Source organism: Panthera uncia (assembly GCF_023721935.1).
Source record: "Panthera uncia isolate 11264 chromosome A1 unlocalized genomic scaffold, Puncia_PCG_1.0 HiC_scaffold_17, whole genome shotgun sequence".
In the NCBI taxonomy this organism is placed as follows: domain Eukaryota; kingdom Metazoa; phylum Chordata; class Mammalia; order Carnivora; family Felidae; genus Panthera; species Panthera uncia.
Genome location: NW_026057577.1, coordinates 51,015,623 through 51,033,277, shown reverse-complemented (window position 1 = coordinate 51,033,277; position 17,655 = coordinate 51,015,623). Strand labels below are relative to the sequence as shown.

The window sequence follows — 17,655 nt, the reverse complement described above, 5'->3', positions numbered from 1 at the left end:
TCTTGTGCTTTGGCTTTACCCTGGACGTCTTCCAGTATCTCACATGAATCTCATCCTTCTAAACCTATCAGGTGTCCAAGGCCAAATTTGGGACAAAGACAATGCAGTAGTTCTCCATCTGAGCAGGAATGAGAATCATGGGGAGGACTGGTTTAAAACAGACTACTAGGTGGATGGGGAGATGGGTGAAATAGGTGAAGGGGATTAAAAGCACAGTTATTGTGCAGAACACTGAGTAATGTGGAGAATTGTTGAATCACTACATTGTACACCTGAAACTAACGTAACACTGTTATACTGGAATTTCAAAAATTAAAAAAAAAAAAAGATTGCTTGGTGTCTCTCCCAAGTTATGATTATGATTTATGTTTCTAACAAATGCCCAGGTGATGTTCATGCTGCTGGTTCGGTTTGACACTTTGAGAAGCACTATGGTAATGGTTTATAACAAAGGTTTTGCTTTTTTTTTTTTTTTTTTTAATCCATAGTAAGACAAAAAGGGACAGATGTGAGTGTGGAGCTATTCTTTAGAGAATCTCTAATAATATAGAAGGGATAATGCAATTAGGTAATACATCATGTCATTCTAGTCAGGTATAGGTTTCAAAGTTAATATTAATGAATAATCAAACTAAAGAGAACAGCGCCTTTACAGCAAAACTGTATCAGATGGTTACCACCTTAAACGGATGATCAAACACAGTATCTTCAGTAGTGTAACAACTAATATTTAACTCCAATATGCATACGTTGTACAAATCACCTATATTCTTGGGGAATGCATAACCTGAATTTAACTATCAAAAAACAATCAGACAAAAAAAAAAAACAACAATCAGACAAGAAATCTAAAATGAGGGACATTCTATAAGACAAATGGACTAGACAGTTCATGTCCATGCCTTGAAAAACAAAAGGCATGTATATAGAAACAAATTAATTTTAGTTGGAACCTAAACTGGAAAAAAAAAGTTTGTAAAACATTTTGGGACAATGGAGAAAATTTGAATACACACTGCATATTACACATAGAAGTTGTTAATTGTCTTAGCATGATAAAGATTGTGGTTATTTAGGAAAATGACTGAATTCTTAGGAGATGCATGACCTAGTATTTTAAGGTGACCTTATCTTGACATCTAAAATTTACTTTGAGGGGCACCTGGATGGCTCAGTTGGTTAAGTGTCCTACTTCGGCTCAGGTCATGATCTCATGGTTTGTGAGTTCAAGCCCCAAGTTGGGCTCTGTGCCAACAGCTCAGAGCCTGGAGCCTGCTTCCTATTCTGTCTCCCTCTCTTGCTGCCCCTCCCACACTCATGCTCTGTCTCTCAAAGAGGAATAAATGTTAAAAAAATTTTTTTCTTTAAATTTACTTTGAAGTGGCTCTGAGAAAGAAAAATATATGCAAACATGTATATATCCCCCCATCACACACACATACTTTTCTTTCTTTACACCTGTAGTTTAATATTTGCCTACATAAGTACCTACAACTTTGCCCCCTATCAGAAAACAATTCTTTCTTGTATCCTTGGAATATTTACAGAAGTCTTTCAAGTACTTACCCACAGAGAAAACGTGGTTTCAGAGTCTTTTTAAAAACCTCCATTTCCAATGAAATTAAAAATCACCACACAAAGAATTCCAAATTTTCCAAAAGAAAACTACTTAGAGAAACCAATTTGACAATAAATTTCATATATTTAAAAAAAAATAAAAATAAAAAAAAGAAAACTACTTACAAGTTGAGCAGTTAAGGGGTGCCTGGGTGGCTCAGTCAGTAGAGCAACCAGCTCTTGATTTCGTCCCAAGTCATCATCCCAGGGTTGTGGGATCCAACCCTACCCCCAGCTCTGTGCTCAATGTGAAGCCTGCTTAAGATTCTCTCCCTCCTTCCCTCCCTCTCCCCTTTTCTCCTGCTCACTCTATCTAAAAGAAAAGAAAAAAAGAAAAAAAAATTAAAAGGAAAACGAGCAGTTAAATAATCTCCAGATCAAGGAGGGACTGCAAAAGAAATTTTAATGACCAGAAACAGATGAAAAGGAGGGCTTCAGAAACAAGCTGTCTCAAAGGAGAATGCATCAAGGATTTTATCACTAAAATACATGGAGTATTTAACTGAAACTAGAAAAAGAAAAGAAAAGGAAAAACAGATGGTGAGAATTGATGTAAAAGCTAAAATTATAGTGACCTCTGGCTCTTGGTTTTGGCTCAGGTCATGGAGCTCATGGTTTGGTTCTTGGGTTCAAGCCTCGTGTGTGGGTATCCGCTAACAGTGCAGAGGCTGCTTCGAATTCTCTCTCTCAAAGAAATAAACTTAAAAAGTTAAAAAAATATAAAACTAAAACTACAAAACAAAGGTAGTAGAAATGATAACACCAAACCTGACTCTTTTAGTAAATGTGCTGGCGACGCAAGCACAAAACCCCTTCTCTTAAAACATCAATAAAAACCCTCCAGTCAAGCCCAGTTAGAAAACAAAAGTATCAAGGATGAGACAGAAGCTATATATACGACTATAATTTTAAGAATCTAGAATAGTTATTTCCTATTAATAGAGGGAAGGTAATTCCTAAAAAACACTGACAATGTAAAACATACCATTCTAAGCAGATCCAGGCCAAAGGACTTTACGGTTTACATTTATTTATTTTTGAGACAGAGAGAGACACAGCACATGTGGGGGTGGGGCAGAGAGAGAGGAAGACACAGAAACTGAAGCAGGCTCCAGGCTCCAGGTTCTGAGCTGTCAGCACAGAGCCTGAGGCGGGGGCTCAAACGCACAAACGGTGAGATCATGACCTGAGGCGAAGTTGGATGCTTAACTGACTGAGCCACTCCGGCGCCCCAGGACTTTACAGTTTAATTAAAAAATTTTTCGGAGCGCCGGGGTGGCTCAGTCGGTTGAGCGTCCGACTTCCGCTCAAGTCATGATCTCATAGTCTGTGGGTTCGGGCCCCGCGTCGGGCTCTGTGCTGACAGCTGGGAGCCTGCTTCAGATTCTGTATCTTCTTCTCTCTCTGCCCTTCCCCTGCTCATGCTCTGTCTCTGTCTCAAAAGTAAAAACATTATAAATTTTTCAATGAACGTGTAATTTTAAATTACGAGATGTAAAAATGTAAATGTCTTTGATCCATCTTAAAGGTAGTAAGAGAAAAACTAGAAAACCATAACAAGACTGAACCAGTTTACCAAATAAGACACAAAATCTTCTCAAAGAAACAGATTAAACCCATGTATCATGAGCAAGAATTCATTCCACTTTAGGAAAACTCTAATGTGGAATATTAAAGCTGAAAAAGCAAATGAATTTCCACAGCCTTGCCACTTAACTCTAAACAGAAATAAAAGAAAAAAATCTAAAACATAAACACTACCTAAAGCCTAACAGCAAAAACAGTAAATAAAAATACTTAGATGCCTAATCCAGGAACAAAATAGAGGGCTGGGATCTGTTTATTATGATTATTTTGGAGATTCTAATACAATAAATACCGTAAGCACTGAAAAAAAAAATCTGTAGATTTAAGGCCTAGAGAACTCCATTAAAACAAATTGAGTAAAAAATCAAACCAAAACAAAAAACACAAATTGAATAAAAAAACTGATGTCAGTTGGGCAAGCAAACTACAACTAGCAATAAAATTAGTGGGAAATAGATTGTATTCACAGTAGTGACAAAACCCCCACAAAACCAGCAATAAACTTGACAATACAAGTGCAGTAATTATAGAACTAAAATTCTAACATTCCATTGGAGGGCATGCAACAGATCTTGGAGAAAAACGCTTCTGGATGGGAAGACATGATGTATACTCAAAACCTCAAAGAAGCTTCTCGGTAACTGGACATAACTTTCTGTTATGTTTGAAACTGCCCCCAAATATCTGAGAAATAGTGCTTGCTTCACCTTACCAGATAATATAATAGTTTTACACTTATCACAGGAAAAAAGATTAAGAAATAGATGGGAATTGTTTCAATTCAGCTGGACAAGGATAATCTTGATCATGTGATACTGGCCTAAGTGGGCACCCATCTGGAAGAGTCTTACTTTATGCCATATACAGAAAGTTTATTGAGGGATTATAGATATAAATGGGGAAAACTCCAAATTTTACATGTTTACTGTTCTGAGATGGAGCAGATCTTAAGACTGAAAATCCAAAAGCAACTGTAGAAAACAAGATTTGACAATATAAAAACTTCAGTGTCTGCATGGCAAAAGAGCATAAACAATCAAAAGACAAATGACAAAATGGAAAAACCTTACATATCGATAAGTAATCAACAAAAATTTATTCAACCTAGCCATCAGAATTAAAAATTAGGACAGCAAACAACTTAGATTATTTCTTGCCAAATTCACAGAAACTGGAGAATCATTATCTTCGGTTATGGCAAGGAAGCAGAGAAATCCAGCACTTTTGTACATTGCTGATGACACTTGAGAGTCATCTGGCAGCACCTGCCAAAACTTAGAATGCACATACCTAGAGAACCCAGAGTACAAAAAGGAAAGCATGGTATTTAATGATCAACAGGTTTATCTGTAGGAGCAAAGAGGAAAAGCAATCTGAAGATCAACAGAATGGATAACCTATACTTTATCCATACTATGGAATGGAAATGCCCACATACAGCTAAGGCCTATACATGTTAAAAGGAATTGCTTATATATAGAATGATTCCATTTCTTAGAAATCCCCCTAACAACTTATTTATAAGCATATTTGTACTTATAGAATCAAAGAAGGATACACCCCAAACTGTTGTTGGTGCCTTCACGTGGATAGGATTGAGCTGTAAGAATAGGGGGTGGGGAGTAAATTAACTTTTTTTTAGATACTTTTATGTGTTTTGAGGATCTGCTTTTATTTGATCAACCAAGAAAGTGAAAAAGTGTAGAATATAAAGTTCTTATTTTTGCAAATAAAAAAGTTGATAGTTTAAGAAATAGTGGTAGAAGTAAAAACTACTTAGAATTATGGCAGAAACCACCAGAAGAAACAGAAAACAGGAGGACTAGGGGTAAGGTGGCAGATCTTTGACAGAATAAGGCAGCATATTCTCCAAGATAATTGGGCTTACATGCAGTATGCCCTAGAGAACAGCTTTAAATGCCTTCATGACCATAGTAATTCATACAAGAATGCAAAGCCAGGTACATAAAACAAACACCACACAAGTAACAATTATATATATGTGCTGGGTCCCAATAAACTGAAAGCACTTTTTATATTCCCCATCGTATCTTTAACAGACCTTTTTTGTTACCCTTGAGTAGGAAGTAGCCACATTCAAATGAGTTAAGGTGTAAGAAATAAAAAGGACCACAAACTTTATTAAAAGTAAGTAAACGTAACATATAATATATACAGATGACACATGGTGCCAATTTTATTTGTAGTTATTATAGTACTCCAACTCAAGTTTACAAGTTACACCTTTGCCACAGCCTTGGCTAAATCTTGAACTAGTGCAGAATTTAGTTGTGCTAGAGTGCTGATCTTAGCATGCTTAGATGTGGCATACTTGTTCTTGATAGTCTGGAAGACAAAAGCATAATAATTAATGAAGGGAAAAAGGAAAACATTGTGAGACCCAATAGTACAGACAGTCACTTAAAGTAATTCCAAGGGCACTTGGGTGGCTCAGTTGGTTAAGCGCCTCGGTTTTGGCTCAGGTCACGGATCTCAGAATTCGTGGGAGAGAGCCCTGGGTTGGGCTCCACACCGTTGCCAGTGTGGAGTCTGCTTGGCGTTCTCTCTCTCCCTCCCCCTCATTCTCTTGGTGTTCTCTCTCTCTCAAGTATTAATACACTTAAAACAATAACATTATTTAAAAAAAAATCAACTCCTTGAAAATAAACTATTCATTTACAGACTTGAAGTCTTAAGTATTTTCACTTGTCCTCCCAACAACTTACAATGCCCCTGACTTACCATGTGCTTTGTAAGCCCACGATTCACCATGACTATATTCTTAGCCAGGTGTTGCATAACATTTAGAAGGGATTCTTCAGTGTATGACAGGTAATGCTGTAAAGTTGGTGTCTATGGCAACAAAAGTTAATGTTAGAAATGCTCATGAAGAATGGTTCTCAGAAAATTTCTTTAAGATAGTCAAGAGTAGGGGGTAGGAAGAGGGATTCTGGAGGACTGATTATAACTGAAATTTAAGATAAATTTAAGATGGCTTCTTCCCCAAATACTCTTCTTTCATGCTTCTCCAGGACCCTGTACTTATTAAACCTATTATACACTAATGTGCTCAAGCCTAATTAAACTTCTTTAATTGCCGACTAGTGTACCCTCCAAAGCTGGGCTCCAAATTGTTTGACACCAACATTCACATGCCTAATACTACTCCTAAGGCCTAGGGTAGCACATGGCACATAGGAGAAATATGTGTAGAATCAGGGAGTATGATGGACTTCTAGCATGTCATTTGACCTGCCTGAGAGTCTTCATCTGTGTAAGGTGAAATTAGGTAATGAAGTGGGAATATCTTATGAACACATAGTAAACAAGATAACATTTTTAATCATTCTCTCAGTCGATGCTCTATTTTTAGAAATCATTTGAATTGTCCTTTAATGAAAACAGTCCAGTATTAGCGCAAACATCACTTAAAATTTAAAAGCTTCAGGTAATGTAAGTCTGCAGGAAGAGCTTACCCATTCACCATTGTCGAGAATTTTTAGTGCTAGGCAAAAAGCTCCTGCTGCAATCTGAGAAGGAGGAAAGTGCACCATATCGTAATCCAGCATAGTTAGCTCCATCAGGTATTTGGCCAAAGTATGTTGCTCAACATCAACCTGAAACAAAACCCACAGGTCTCTGAGCTTTTGTCAGAATTCTGTCATGGCAATAACCAGTATACCCTTAACTATAATTACAAGTATTTGTCTATAGGGGCGCCTGGGTGGCTCAGTCGGTTAAACGTCCGACTTCAGCTCAGGTCACGATCTCGCGGTCCGCGAGTTCGAGCCCCGCGTCGGGCTCTGGGCTGATGGCTCAGAGCCTGGAGCCTGCTTCCGATTCTGTGTCTCCCTCTCTCTCTGCCCCTCCCCCATTCATGCTCTGTCTCTCTCTGTCTCAAAAATAAATAAAACGTTAAAAAAAAACAAAAAAAACCCCTCTCAAATGCTGGGGTGCCTGGGTGGCTCGGTCGGTTGAGCATCTGACTTCGGGTCAGGTCATCATCTCACAGTTTGTGAGATCAAGCCCTACGGCGGGCTCTGTGCTGACAGTTGGGAGCTTGGAGCCTGCTTCTGGTTGTGTCTCCCTCTCTCTCTCTGCCCCTCCCCCACTCATGCTATATCTCTCTCAAAAATAAACATTGAAAAAATTTTTTTAAACTGTCAAATTCAACTACCCATGGAAAGCCTCAATGAAAACATTAATACATAGCCTGACTGGAAATAAAGAACATCTTGATGTCTTCCTCATGTAGAGTTATAAGTCAGGTGAATCAGATCTTTGTGATTAGCAATATTTCATTATGTCCCATACTAAAGATTGTCCAAGAAATCTGTACCTCTCCAATCTTAGATGCTCTCCGAAGGAAATGCAGGGGTAGAGGGCGGCCCAGACCAAAATTTAAAGATCTTAGAATCTTCATTTCCATCTGTCTGATTTGGTGCTTGGTGTAAGTGTTGTCAGTCACAAAGGCAAAGTCACCAATTTCTGGAGGGTACATTTCTTCGTATTTACTTGCAATAAACATGGCAGTGACACCAACCAGCTGCAGCATCTTCTTGGGTACACAATTATTCTGCAATGGGAAATTCCAACCTGATGAACAACTAATATGTACTTGAAAAAAAAGAGACAACATAGCTATGAAGGGAACATGGGAAAAAACATTCTAATAGCAAAATCTCAATTAATGACACTCTACCCCACAAGACAGATGTTAGCCGGAGAAGTTTGTTTCTTAGGACTCAGCTAGAACCCTGGAATGGAGAACCCTCAGGTACTGAATTATGCTCACCTGCATGAACCGATCAATAATGGAAACAGTCATGTACATGGTCTCCTGCAGTAACCTGAATTTCATTTGAACCTGTACTAGCCAGTCAATTAGGATGGCTCTCATGTTTCCAGTGACTTCACGACCCAGTAGGTATTTTGGTCTTACTGCTTGCTCTTCCTGCAAAAGAATGCTGATTATCCTTTAGAAGCAAGACTCCCTGTGACATTTCTGATCAGAAATATTAGTCATCACAGAATAGTAATGGAGCATTTAGAATCTCTAACAGGTGTCAACTTAATTCTTCATACTGTCACTACAAACAGCTCTATCACTGAGGAAGAAAGCAAACATTAAATAGGGCAGTTTGACAGGTTTTTCATATTGGCAGATCTCACTAAGTTCAACTTACCATCACTGTTACCTGCCCACACTCTGCAACCACTTCAACCCCAAGATATCTTGTCATCATCTCAGATCTTTTCACTTAAGACTATAAACCCAGAACCTGAGCTTTATGAAGTAGAGAAAAATAGCACCAGCTATTTTCCAGATCAGCTGGAACCTATATGCTACCACTCTCCTGCTGTAGGATTTAAACCCTCAACACACCATAGGTAAAAAGAATGAACCATCAAGGACCAACGCATACATCTGCTAAACCCACCCCACCAAAGTTAGAAAACTTTAAAAAGGGAGATGAAACCCAAAGTGGAAGCCTGGTCCTGGCAAGGAAGTCTTCTTACAGAACAATTGTATAGAAAATCTTTTGGATGCCCAGAAGAACCAGACAAGAGAGAAAAGATGTTAAATGGTGCTGAAAGAAGAGAATACCTTATAAACACACAACTGGGCAAATGTGCTTGTTTGCTTTTTTGTTAGCACACAGAATGCTTCCTTGTTTTGGCGGGCAGGAGGAGCAGATGGCATATGCCACTAATATGAAGTTTCAGAAGTGATATGAAATGGAAGAAAACCAAAAACTTTTTTATTGTACTCTCAGACACAGAAAAATTTCCCTGGTGTTACATGCACATCAGCCACAAGGACCCAAAGTGCCTTGAGTTGCTGGTGGTTATAGTTTTTCGGCATATTCTCCATTATGGCCTACCTCCTGCCTCTAATCCTCAAACACAGAGCCTGGGAATTGCCCATCCTTAACCTATGGACATTCATTAGGGTTCTGGGGGCACCTGGGTGGCTGAGTTGGTTAAGCATCTGACTTTGGCTCAGGTCATGATCTCGTGGTTCATTGAGTTTGAGGCCTACATCAGGCTCTAGGCTGACAGCTCAGAGCCTGAAGCCTGCTACAGATTCTATGTCTCCCTCTCTCTCTGCCCCTCCCCAGCTTGCACTCTCTTTCTTAAAAATAAACATCAAAAAAATTTTTTTGAAAAAAAGAAAAAAAAAAAAAAAAAAAAAAGCATTCGGGCAGTACCCAGTGTCACTTTGAATTTTCTCTGTCCAAAATGGCAAACAAAAGATATCCTTGGTTTGTCTGGGGACTTGATTTTTGGCACCCCACGAAGAAGAATTTCCAAGTGGCATCTGTTAAGCATCTGTTAAGGCTACTTACATCCTGCTTGAATTCTTGTAAACAAAGTAAAATATCTTTAATAAAGCTAAGCACCATTTAGAAAAAACAAATATTCTGGAACAATACAGACCTCAAGTTGTCTCAGATAAGCATAAATATCTTTCACATATTCACTACAAAGGTTTGGATCAGCTCCATCTTCTGCATCCACATCGTTCACTGCAAGAATTACATCAGAGAAAGCCTGACACAGATATTCTTCTGCAGGGGCACATCCAGATGTTTCCATTGGGCTTGGAGACGGAGTATCAACCTTGAAATAGAGAAACCTTTTGAAATAATAGCAAAGAGAAGCATACCATCCGGGAATGAAGGCCCAATTATTGGTACCGATTCAACAGACCAACTGCTAAAAAGACATATAATTCACAATTCATTTCCTTAAAGGAAAATTAGTTTCTTTTCAAATTTATTCAGTTTCTCTTCAGGACATGATTAATACAAAAGTGAAATGCCCAAACAGAATGAGCCACTTTGAAATCAGTAGAACCTCGACACGAATGGGTAAAACAGAGAAAAAGCAAACAAAATCACATGTTAGACTTTCTTCTAAAGGAAATGAGTAAATAACAAATCTGTTTATCAGTGTCATGTGAAGTCAATCCAAATGAATGAGTCTTTTGTCTTCATTTCAAAACATGGACTGCTTCTCACTGCCCAGGAAAACACAATGTCTGTCCTGCCTACCAAGGACTAACAGAGTTCATTCGTTATCATTAACCATTTCCTTCAAGCTCCAGTTTCCCCTTTGTTCAAACATTCATTGATCATGTTCTTCTAGTCAAGCCCTGTGCAAGACATGGTCTTTACAGTGTCCTCAAAGGGATTTGAATCTATCTATCTATCTATCTATTTTTTAATTTATTTTTTAATGTTTATTTCTGAGACAGAGAGAGACAGAGCATGAGTGGGGGAGGGGAAGAGAGAGAGGGAGACACAGAATCCCAAGCAGGCTCCAGGCTCAGAGCTGTCAGCACAGAGCCCGACGTGGGGCATGACCTCACAAACTGTGAGATCAGGACCTGAGCCGAAGTCGATCACTCAAGTGGCTGAGCCACCCAGGCACCTGTTTGAACTGTTTTGAAAGATGAAAAGATTACTAGCTAAAAGAGTGTGAGGGTAGGAAAGGCCTTTTTTAAATAAGTGGGACAGCAAAGACCATCAGTATGGGACTTTCAAGGAAACCACACATAGTTGGTATGACTGTACATGCTATAGGTTTCATGTGTCATGTCCAGAATGTTAATACTAAAGCAACAGCTTCAGATCTCCCACCCTTAGATATAAGGGGCTAGGCTGAATGACTTTTACAGATCATTTTCTCAACTGGTTTTAACTACTTTGTTTTGTATGTATGTATGTATGTATGTATGCAATTTTTTATTTAGGAGTGGAGCCTGTGCTTGATCCCACCACCCTGGCAGATCCTAGGACCTGAGCAGAAATCAAGAGTGGGATGCTCAATTGACTGAACCACCCAGGGGCACCTACTTTTTGTTTTTTAATTTAAAGATGCCATTGTAGGGGCACCTGGGTGGCTCAGTCTGTTAAGCGTCCGACTTTGGCTCAGGTCATCTCCAGTTTATGGGTTCGAGCCCCACATTGAGCCCTGCACTCTCAGTGCAGAGCCTGCTTGGGATTCACTGTCTCTCCCTCTCTCTCTGCCCCTACCCTGCTCTCTCTCATGTGCTGTCTCAAAATAAACACCGAAAAAAAAAAAAAGTATTCTTATAAAATTAGAGCTTCATTAAATGCAGTTCATTGTAAATCCAGCAAAGCCCCTTTTAGGTGTCCTGTTTCTCCTTCAAAGGAGTGGATATATTTACATGACTGATGTTTAGTTAAGTTCTTAATTTTAGTTTTTGAGGCCAAATGTTAACTCATTTTATCTACTCTGAAAATCTACATTTTTTTCTGCTTTACACTTTTATATATTCCAGTGTTACAGGCTTATTAATTATTCAGTGGCCACATTAGGGAGTAAAAGGATTCAAGATCATCTGTTTCAGTCAATAAATTCTGGTCAGATGGCTTGTACCAAAGACAGTAAAATCTTTGATCCATGCACATATGATAAATCAATACCATTAATAAAGAGCAGGAGGGGCTCCTGGGTGGCTCAGTCTCTTAAGCTTCCAACGACTCTTGATTTTGGCTCAGGTCATGATCTCATAGTTCGAGGGTTTGACCCCGCAGTGGGCTTCACATTGAAAGCATGGAGCCTGCTTGGGATTCTCTCTCCCTCTATCTGCCCCTTTGAGAGAACTTTCTCTTTCAAATAAACTTAAAATAAATAAATAAATAAGTAAATAAATAAATAAGTAAATAAGTAAATAAATAAATAAATAAAAGAGGGGGGAGGCAGTATAACAAAACGATTTAGAGCCTAGGTTTTGAAGCCAGATGGCCTGGGTTTAAGTCCATATGTGTGATCAGATGTGTGACTCTAGAAAATTTACCTAATACTTCTCTAAGCCATTATCTAAAAAGTAGAGGTAGGAATACAAGTAAGAGAGTCAATACAAAGATTGGGTGAGTTATGGGGCGCCTGGGTGGCTCAGTTGGTTAAGCGTCTGACTTTGGTTCAGGTCATGATCTCTGGGTTTGTGGGTTTGAGCTCCGCATCAGGCTTTGGGCTGACAGCTAAGAGCCCAGAGCCTGCTTCGGATTCTGTGTCTCCCCCTCTCTCTGCCTCTCCCTCGCTCACACACACTCTCTCTCTCTCAAAAATAAATAAACATAAAAAAAAAAAAAATTAAAGATTGGGGGAGTTAAATGTATTTGAAGTGCAGAGGCTACCTCCTGCTAAGCACTCTATAAATGTTACTATTATTACTATTTGTTCAAACACTGATTCCACGTTATTATTAAATGAGGGAAAGAAACAACCAAACCAAAGTTTACCAAAATAGGCTCCGGAGAAAGCTTTTCTTCTTTAACAGGCTCATGTTCTGGCTCTGGTTCTGGCACAGGTACAGACACAGGCTCGGGTGCTTTGTCCAGAGGTTTTGGTATTTTTTTAGCAATAACTTTTCCAGGAGCCAAAGTTTTTGCTTCCTGTGGATGAAAGAAGAAAATGAACTGTTTCTGCATCAAGGGTCACAGCTGTAAGGTGGACTCTTACAGAGAAGTTAGATCAGGAAGAGATAGTTACCTTTTTCAGAGGCAATTTGGCTTGTGGCTGTTCACTGACTTTGTTACCAATGTCTCCGAGGGCTGTTCTTGGCCTCAGTCCCGGCTTGGAGGCTGCAACAGTGGCCAGAGGCACGCGCTTTGCGCCTGCCATACTGATCTTTGCCTTATTTTCAACATTAACTTTCGTGTTCTGAAAGAAGCAAGACCACTTTCAGAGCTGGCCCAATCAGAGCGGAGTAAGTCAAGGGTCAATTAAGGTGGGGCAAGAGAGAGGCTCTCAGGACAAAAGTTGACTGTAAAAAAAAAAGGGTTCCCAAGGAAAACCGGGGTTCCAGGATCTACCCTTCGGTTGTGACATGTCAATTTCTTCCTAGAACCTCTTCACTCATCTATTCAGGGGTTGTCGGTTTAGTCCCGGCCGACCCTAAAATTCCACGAATTTACATTTGAAAGGAAATAAAAAAGCCTGCAATTGCAGGCATTTTCTCTCCGGGAAGGGGGTTATGAGGTTGGTGGGTGTCGGCTCTGGGGCCCTCTATCACATTTTAAAAGAGGTTTCCTGTGGACCCTCCATCGCCCTCCCCACTCGCGGCAAGCATTTATCCAAGGCTGGTCCAGTTCTCTTCCTCTCTTCGTCGGTCCACCTAACTCCCCCACCAAGCCAGGGGCCCACTGATCCCCCCCGCCCCCGTCCTCCTCCCCAAATCGCTGCCCTGGTCCGCTCGAGAGCCTCCGGCAGGCGACAGAGGATGCGAGAACACGCAGCAAGCCAGGAAGGCCGCGTTTGTTCATCGTCCGCAGCAGCTCACCCTGGTGACCCGGAGCGCCATGGCTTCCTCTTCACCAGGCAGCAGCTCAACGGGGAGAAGCAGAGCACGGGAGCCACCGAAGAGCCGGGGACCTGAACGCACCGCAGACCAACAGTCGTTCCGCCGCAGCACGCCGGGAGGAGCAGTACCCAGCCTCAGGTTTAAACCCCGCACTGCTCCCTCCTCATTGGTCTGTTCGTGGCACTCGCTCCCTTCCCATTGGCTGCTGCCTGTTCCTCCGAGAATGCGTTTCCTGGGCGATCCCGCGGAGACGTTCGAGAGGGGGCGGGGCCAGGCCTCTGCTCTCCGGCAGCTGTGCTGCCACCTGGAGAGGCGAGCAGGCAGTGTGCCGCCGGCCTGGAGCGGAGACCTTGAGCGCAGCGGGAGCTCGCACAGGGAGTGGCTGGTGGCCTCTGAAAAGTGCCAGTGGGGCAGCAAGAGTTGGAGAAACTGAGACGCAGTTATGGCTCTAATCTTACTTATTGTTACACACTTTCCTCTTCTGCAGTGGACTGTAGCAGGAAAGGCTTTAAAATACATTCTTTCATTTGATTTGAGTATCTTTCATTTGTTTTCATTCCTGGGGTGGAGGAACTGAAGCTCAGAGAGGGTTTGGGTGACTTTCCCAGGATCACAAAATGAATTACTTGGGAACGAAACTTTGGCTATTTTTTGGATCCCTGAAGTTTCCACAGCACAAATTGTATGTTAAGAATATTGTCACCTTCGGGGCGCCTGGGTGACTCAGTCGCTTTACCGACCGACTTCGGCTCAGGTCAGGATCCCACGGTTGGTGGGTTCGAACCCCCGCCCCCGTCAGGCTCTGTGCTGGCCGCTCGGAGCCTGGCCCCTGCTTTGGAGTCTGTGTCTCCCTCTCCCTCTGTTCCTCCCCCACTCACTCACTCTCTCTCTCTCAAAAATAAGTAAACATTAAAAAGAATATTGTCAGCTTTTTAACCCGCCAGATTACTTTAATACAATTGCTTCCCAAAGCCAATCTTTTCTTTAAGCTTTTTATTTGAAAATGATTTCAAATTTAGGAAAGTTGCAAACAAAATTATTACAAAGAACATATATACCTTTTGCCCAGATTCAAGTACCCTTAACATATTACTTCATTTGCTTTATCATTTATTTTTCTCTCTTTCTATATATATCTCTATGTCTCACTGTATATAAAAATTTTCTTCCTGGGGCACCTGGGTGGCTGGCTCAGCTGGTTAAGCCTCTGACTCTTGATTTCGGCTCAGGTCATGATCTCGGGATTTGCAAAATCGACCTTGCTGTCAGCACAGAGCCTTCTTGGGATTCTCTCTTCCTCTCTCTACCCCTCTCCTGCCTGCAGTCTCTCTCTCTCTCTCTTTCTCTCTCTCTGTCTCAAAATTAATAAACTCTATGAAAAATTTGTTTCTTCCTGAAACATTGGATGGTAAGTTATACATACTTACAGCCCTTTATCCCTTAATTCTTTGGTGTGCATTTCCTAAGAAAAAAGGATATTCTCATATATAACCACAATACAGTTATCAATTTCATAAGTATACTGTTTTTAATGTTTATTTTTAGAGAAAGAGTGCACATGTGCATGCACATGAACAGGTGAAGAGCACAGAGAGAGGGAGAGAGAGAATCCCAAGCAGGCTCAGAGCTATCAGCACAAAGCCTATCTCAAGGCTCAATCTCATGAACCTGAGATCATGAACTGAGCCAAAATCAAGTGTCAGCAGCTTAATCAACTGAGGTGCCCCATAAGTTTACTTTATTACAATATTAAATGCAACCTAGTTTATATTCCAGATTTGTCAGTTGATCTAATAATGTCACTTACAGCATCTTCCCTCCTCCAGTAGAGGATGCAGTCTAGAGCCAGATGTTGCATTTAGCTTCCTTTAATCTGGAACAGTTCCCACAGCTTTTCCTATAATGCATAGGACAGCTCCCACCCTCCCAAACACATACACAAATAATTATCCAGCCCAAAATGTCAATAGTCTGGTAGAGCCAGAGTTGAGAAATCTTGCCAACTCTGTACATACCTATCGACTCATTCAATATGCTAGTTTTGTTTTTTTTTTTGTTTTTTGTTTTTTGTTTTTGCTTAATTAGCATTAAGTACCATGGATCACCTCCTTTCTTTACAATATTTAAAAATGTGTGTGTCTTTCTCCTAAGTGAACTAACTATACAGTGTGAAGCCAATGAACTCAATGTTCTCTCCTCTGGCCAAGTTAATAGGGCTTACTACATACCAGGCCCTGTTCTAAGTGCTAGGAATATATCTCTGAACAAAACAGAGAAGATCCTCATTCTCACAAACCTTATATTCCAGTAAGAGGGAGATAGAAAGAGAAAGAGAGAGAGACAGATAGAGAGAGAGGGAGAGAGAGAGAGAGAGAACAGGTAAATAAGTAAACAAAGTGAAAAAAAGAAAAGTCAGATACTACTAAGTGCTAGGCAGAGAATGAAAAGAAAGTGATATAAATAGAGTAACTTGGTAGCTACCTTGGACTTGGTAGTCAGGGATGGTCTGAGAAGGTGACATAATTCCTAGGTTAAGGTGAGGTTTAAATGACAAGAAGGAGAACATTCCAGATAGAGGAAATAGCCTTTTAAATACCCAGGGATAGCAATGAATTTGTCATATTCAGAAAAGCGTGTAGCTAGAGTATGGGGGATAGAGTGAAAATGAGATTGAAGAAATTAGAAAGAATAAAATTACACAAGTCTTTGTAAAGCAAGGTAAAGAGTCTGGGCTATGTAAATGCAGTGCAAGCTTTTGGAGGGTTTCAAGCCAAACTGTGGCATAATCCATCTTTCAAAAAGATTACCTTAGTTACTGTGGAGATAATGTATGTAGGTGGGGAGGAGGAGGGAAGCAGGAGGAAGGAAAAGAACAGCCAGAGGAGCCATTAAGAAACTATTGTAGGAGGGGCGCTTGGGTGGCTCAGTCAGATAAGCATGCAACTCTTGATCTCAGGGTCGTGAGTTCGAGCCCAGTATTGGGCTCTGGGCTGGCAGCTCAGAGCCTGGAGCTCAGAGCCTGGAGCCTGGAGCCTGCTTTGGATTCTGTGTCTCCCTCTCTTTCTACCCTCCCCCACTTGCACTCTGTCTCCCTCTCAAAAATAAAAATAAAACATTAAAAAAAATCTATATTAAAAAAAAAAAAAGACTATTGCTGGGTCTTGATGATTTACATACTTGGGAGTGAGAGAAAATGGAGTCAAGGGTAATTCCCAGGGGCGCCTGGCTGGCTCAGTCAGATAAGCATGCGACTCTTGATCTCAGGGTCTTGAGTTCAAGCCCCACATTGGATGTAGAGATTACTTAATGAATAAAACTTTAAATAATAATAAGTAAAGTGTAACTCCCAGGTTTTGACCTGAGTAACTGAAACAAAAAGACTAAGAGAGGAGCAGCTTTTAATGGGTGGCAGGTTGTGAGTAGGAGATCAAGAATTCTGCTACATTTGGAATGCTTAAAGGTATGGGGGAGGAGAGGTCCGCTAGGCAGAGCCCAGGGAGGGAGCTTAAGTCTTCTTTGGCTGTAAATGGTATTTAAATCCTAACACCAGTCATCCAGAGGAGGAATGTAAAGAAGCCTAGATGCCAAGAGCAAGCCCTGGGGCACTCCATATTTAAAATTGAACCAAATGGGAGAAGTCTGTTAAGAAAATTGGGCAATAAAAAAAAAAAAAAAAAAGAAAATTGGGCAATAAGATCAGAGAGGTTGGAGATCAGTGTTGTCTCAGAGGTGTCTCAGAAAACAGAAGGCGATGGTTCACTGAGGGAATAGTGGTTTAACATGACAGACTGAATATACATAGTCTCTGTTTCTCCCTGAAGACAGTAAAACGCGTAACTCTCAAGGATAGGTGAGGAGACAATAATGCCACCATTTTGGAAGCAAGAAAGCAAATCGAAAAGTGGTAATGGAAGTACCAGAGAGCCCAAGAAAGTTGAAATCTAAGCTAGTGGTGGAAAACCAAGAAGCAAACTGAATCTTGCTATAGGCTCCGGCAGGTTTCAGGAATGGGGAGTACCAGGAGCCTATGAAAGTGGTGGTGTAGGTGGAGCTGAAACAGAATTAGTTGATTCCCTCCTACACATTTGAGTGCAGTGAGAGCACAGCGTCTTTCT

General features: G+C 40.7%; 1 protein-coding gene across 1 annotated transcript; it reads right to left on the bottom strand.

Annotated features, from left to right (window-relative positions):
* Window positions 1-3,559: 3,559 nt before the first annotated feature.
* CCNB1 (cyclin B1) lies at window positions 3,560-13,750 on the bottom strand. The gene is made up of 9 exons (XM_049649560.1): window positions 13,520-13,750; window positions 12,730-12,900; window positions 12,480-12,632; window positions 9,646-9,828; window positions 8,000-8,158; window positions 7,544-7,780; window positions 6,681-6,821; window positions 5,947-6,057; window positions 3,560-5,550 (listed from the first exon to the last, which is right to left on the bottom strand). Exons 1-9 carry the CDS (start codon window positions 13,538-13,540, stop codon window positions 5,443-5,445), a joined length of 1,284 nt encoding a protein of 427 aa, XP_049505517.1. The 5' UTR covers window positions 13,541-13,750; the 3' UTR covers window positions 3,560-5,442.
* Window positions 13,751-17,655: the final 3,905 nt, after the last annotated feature.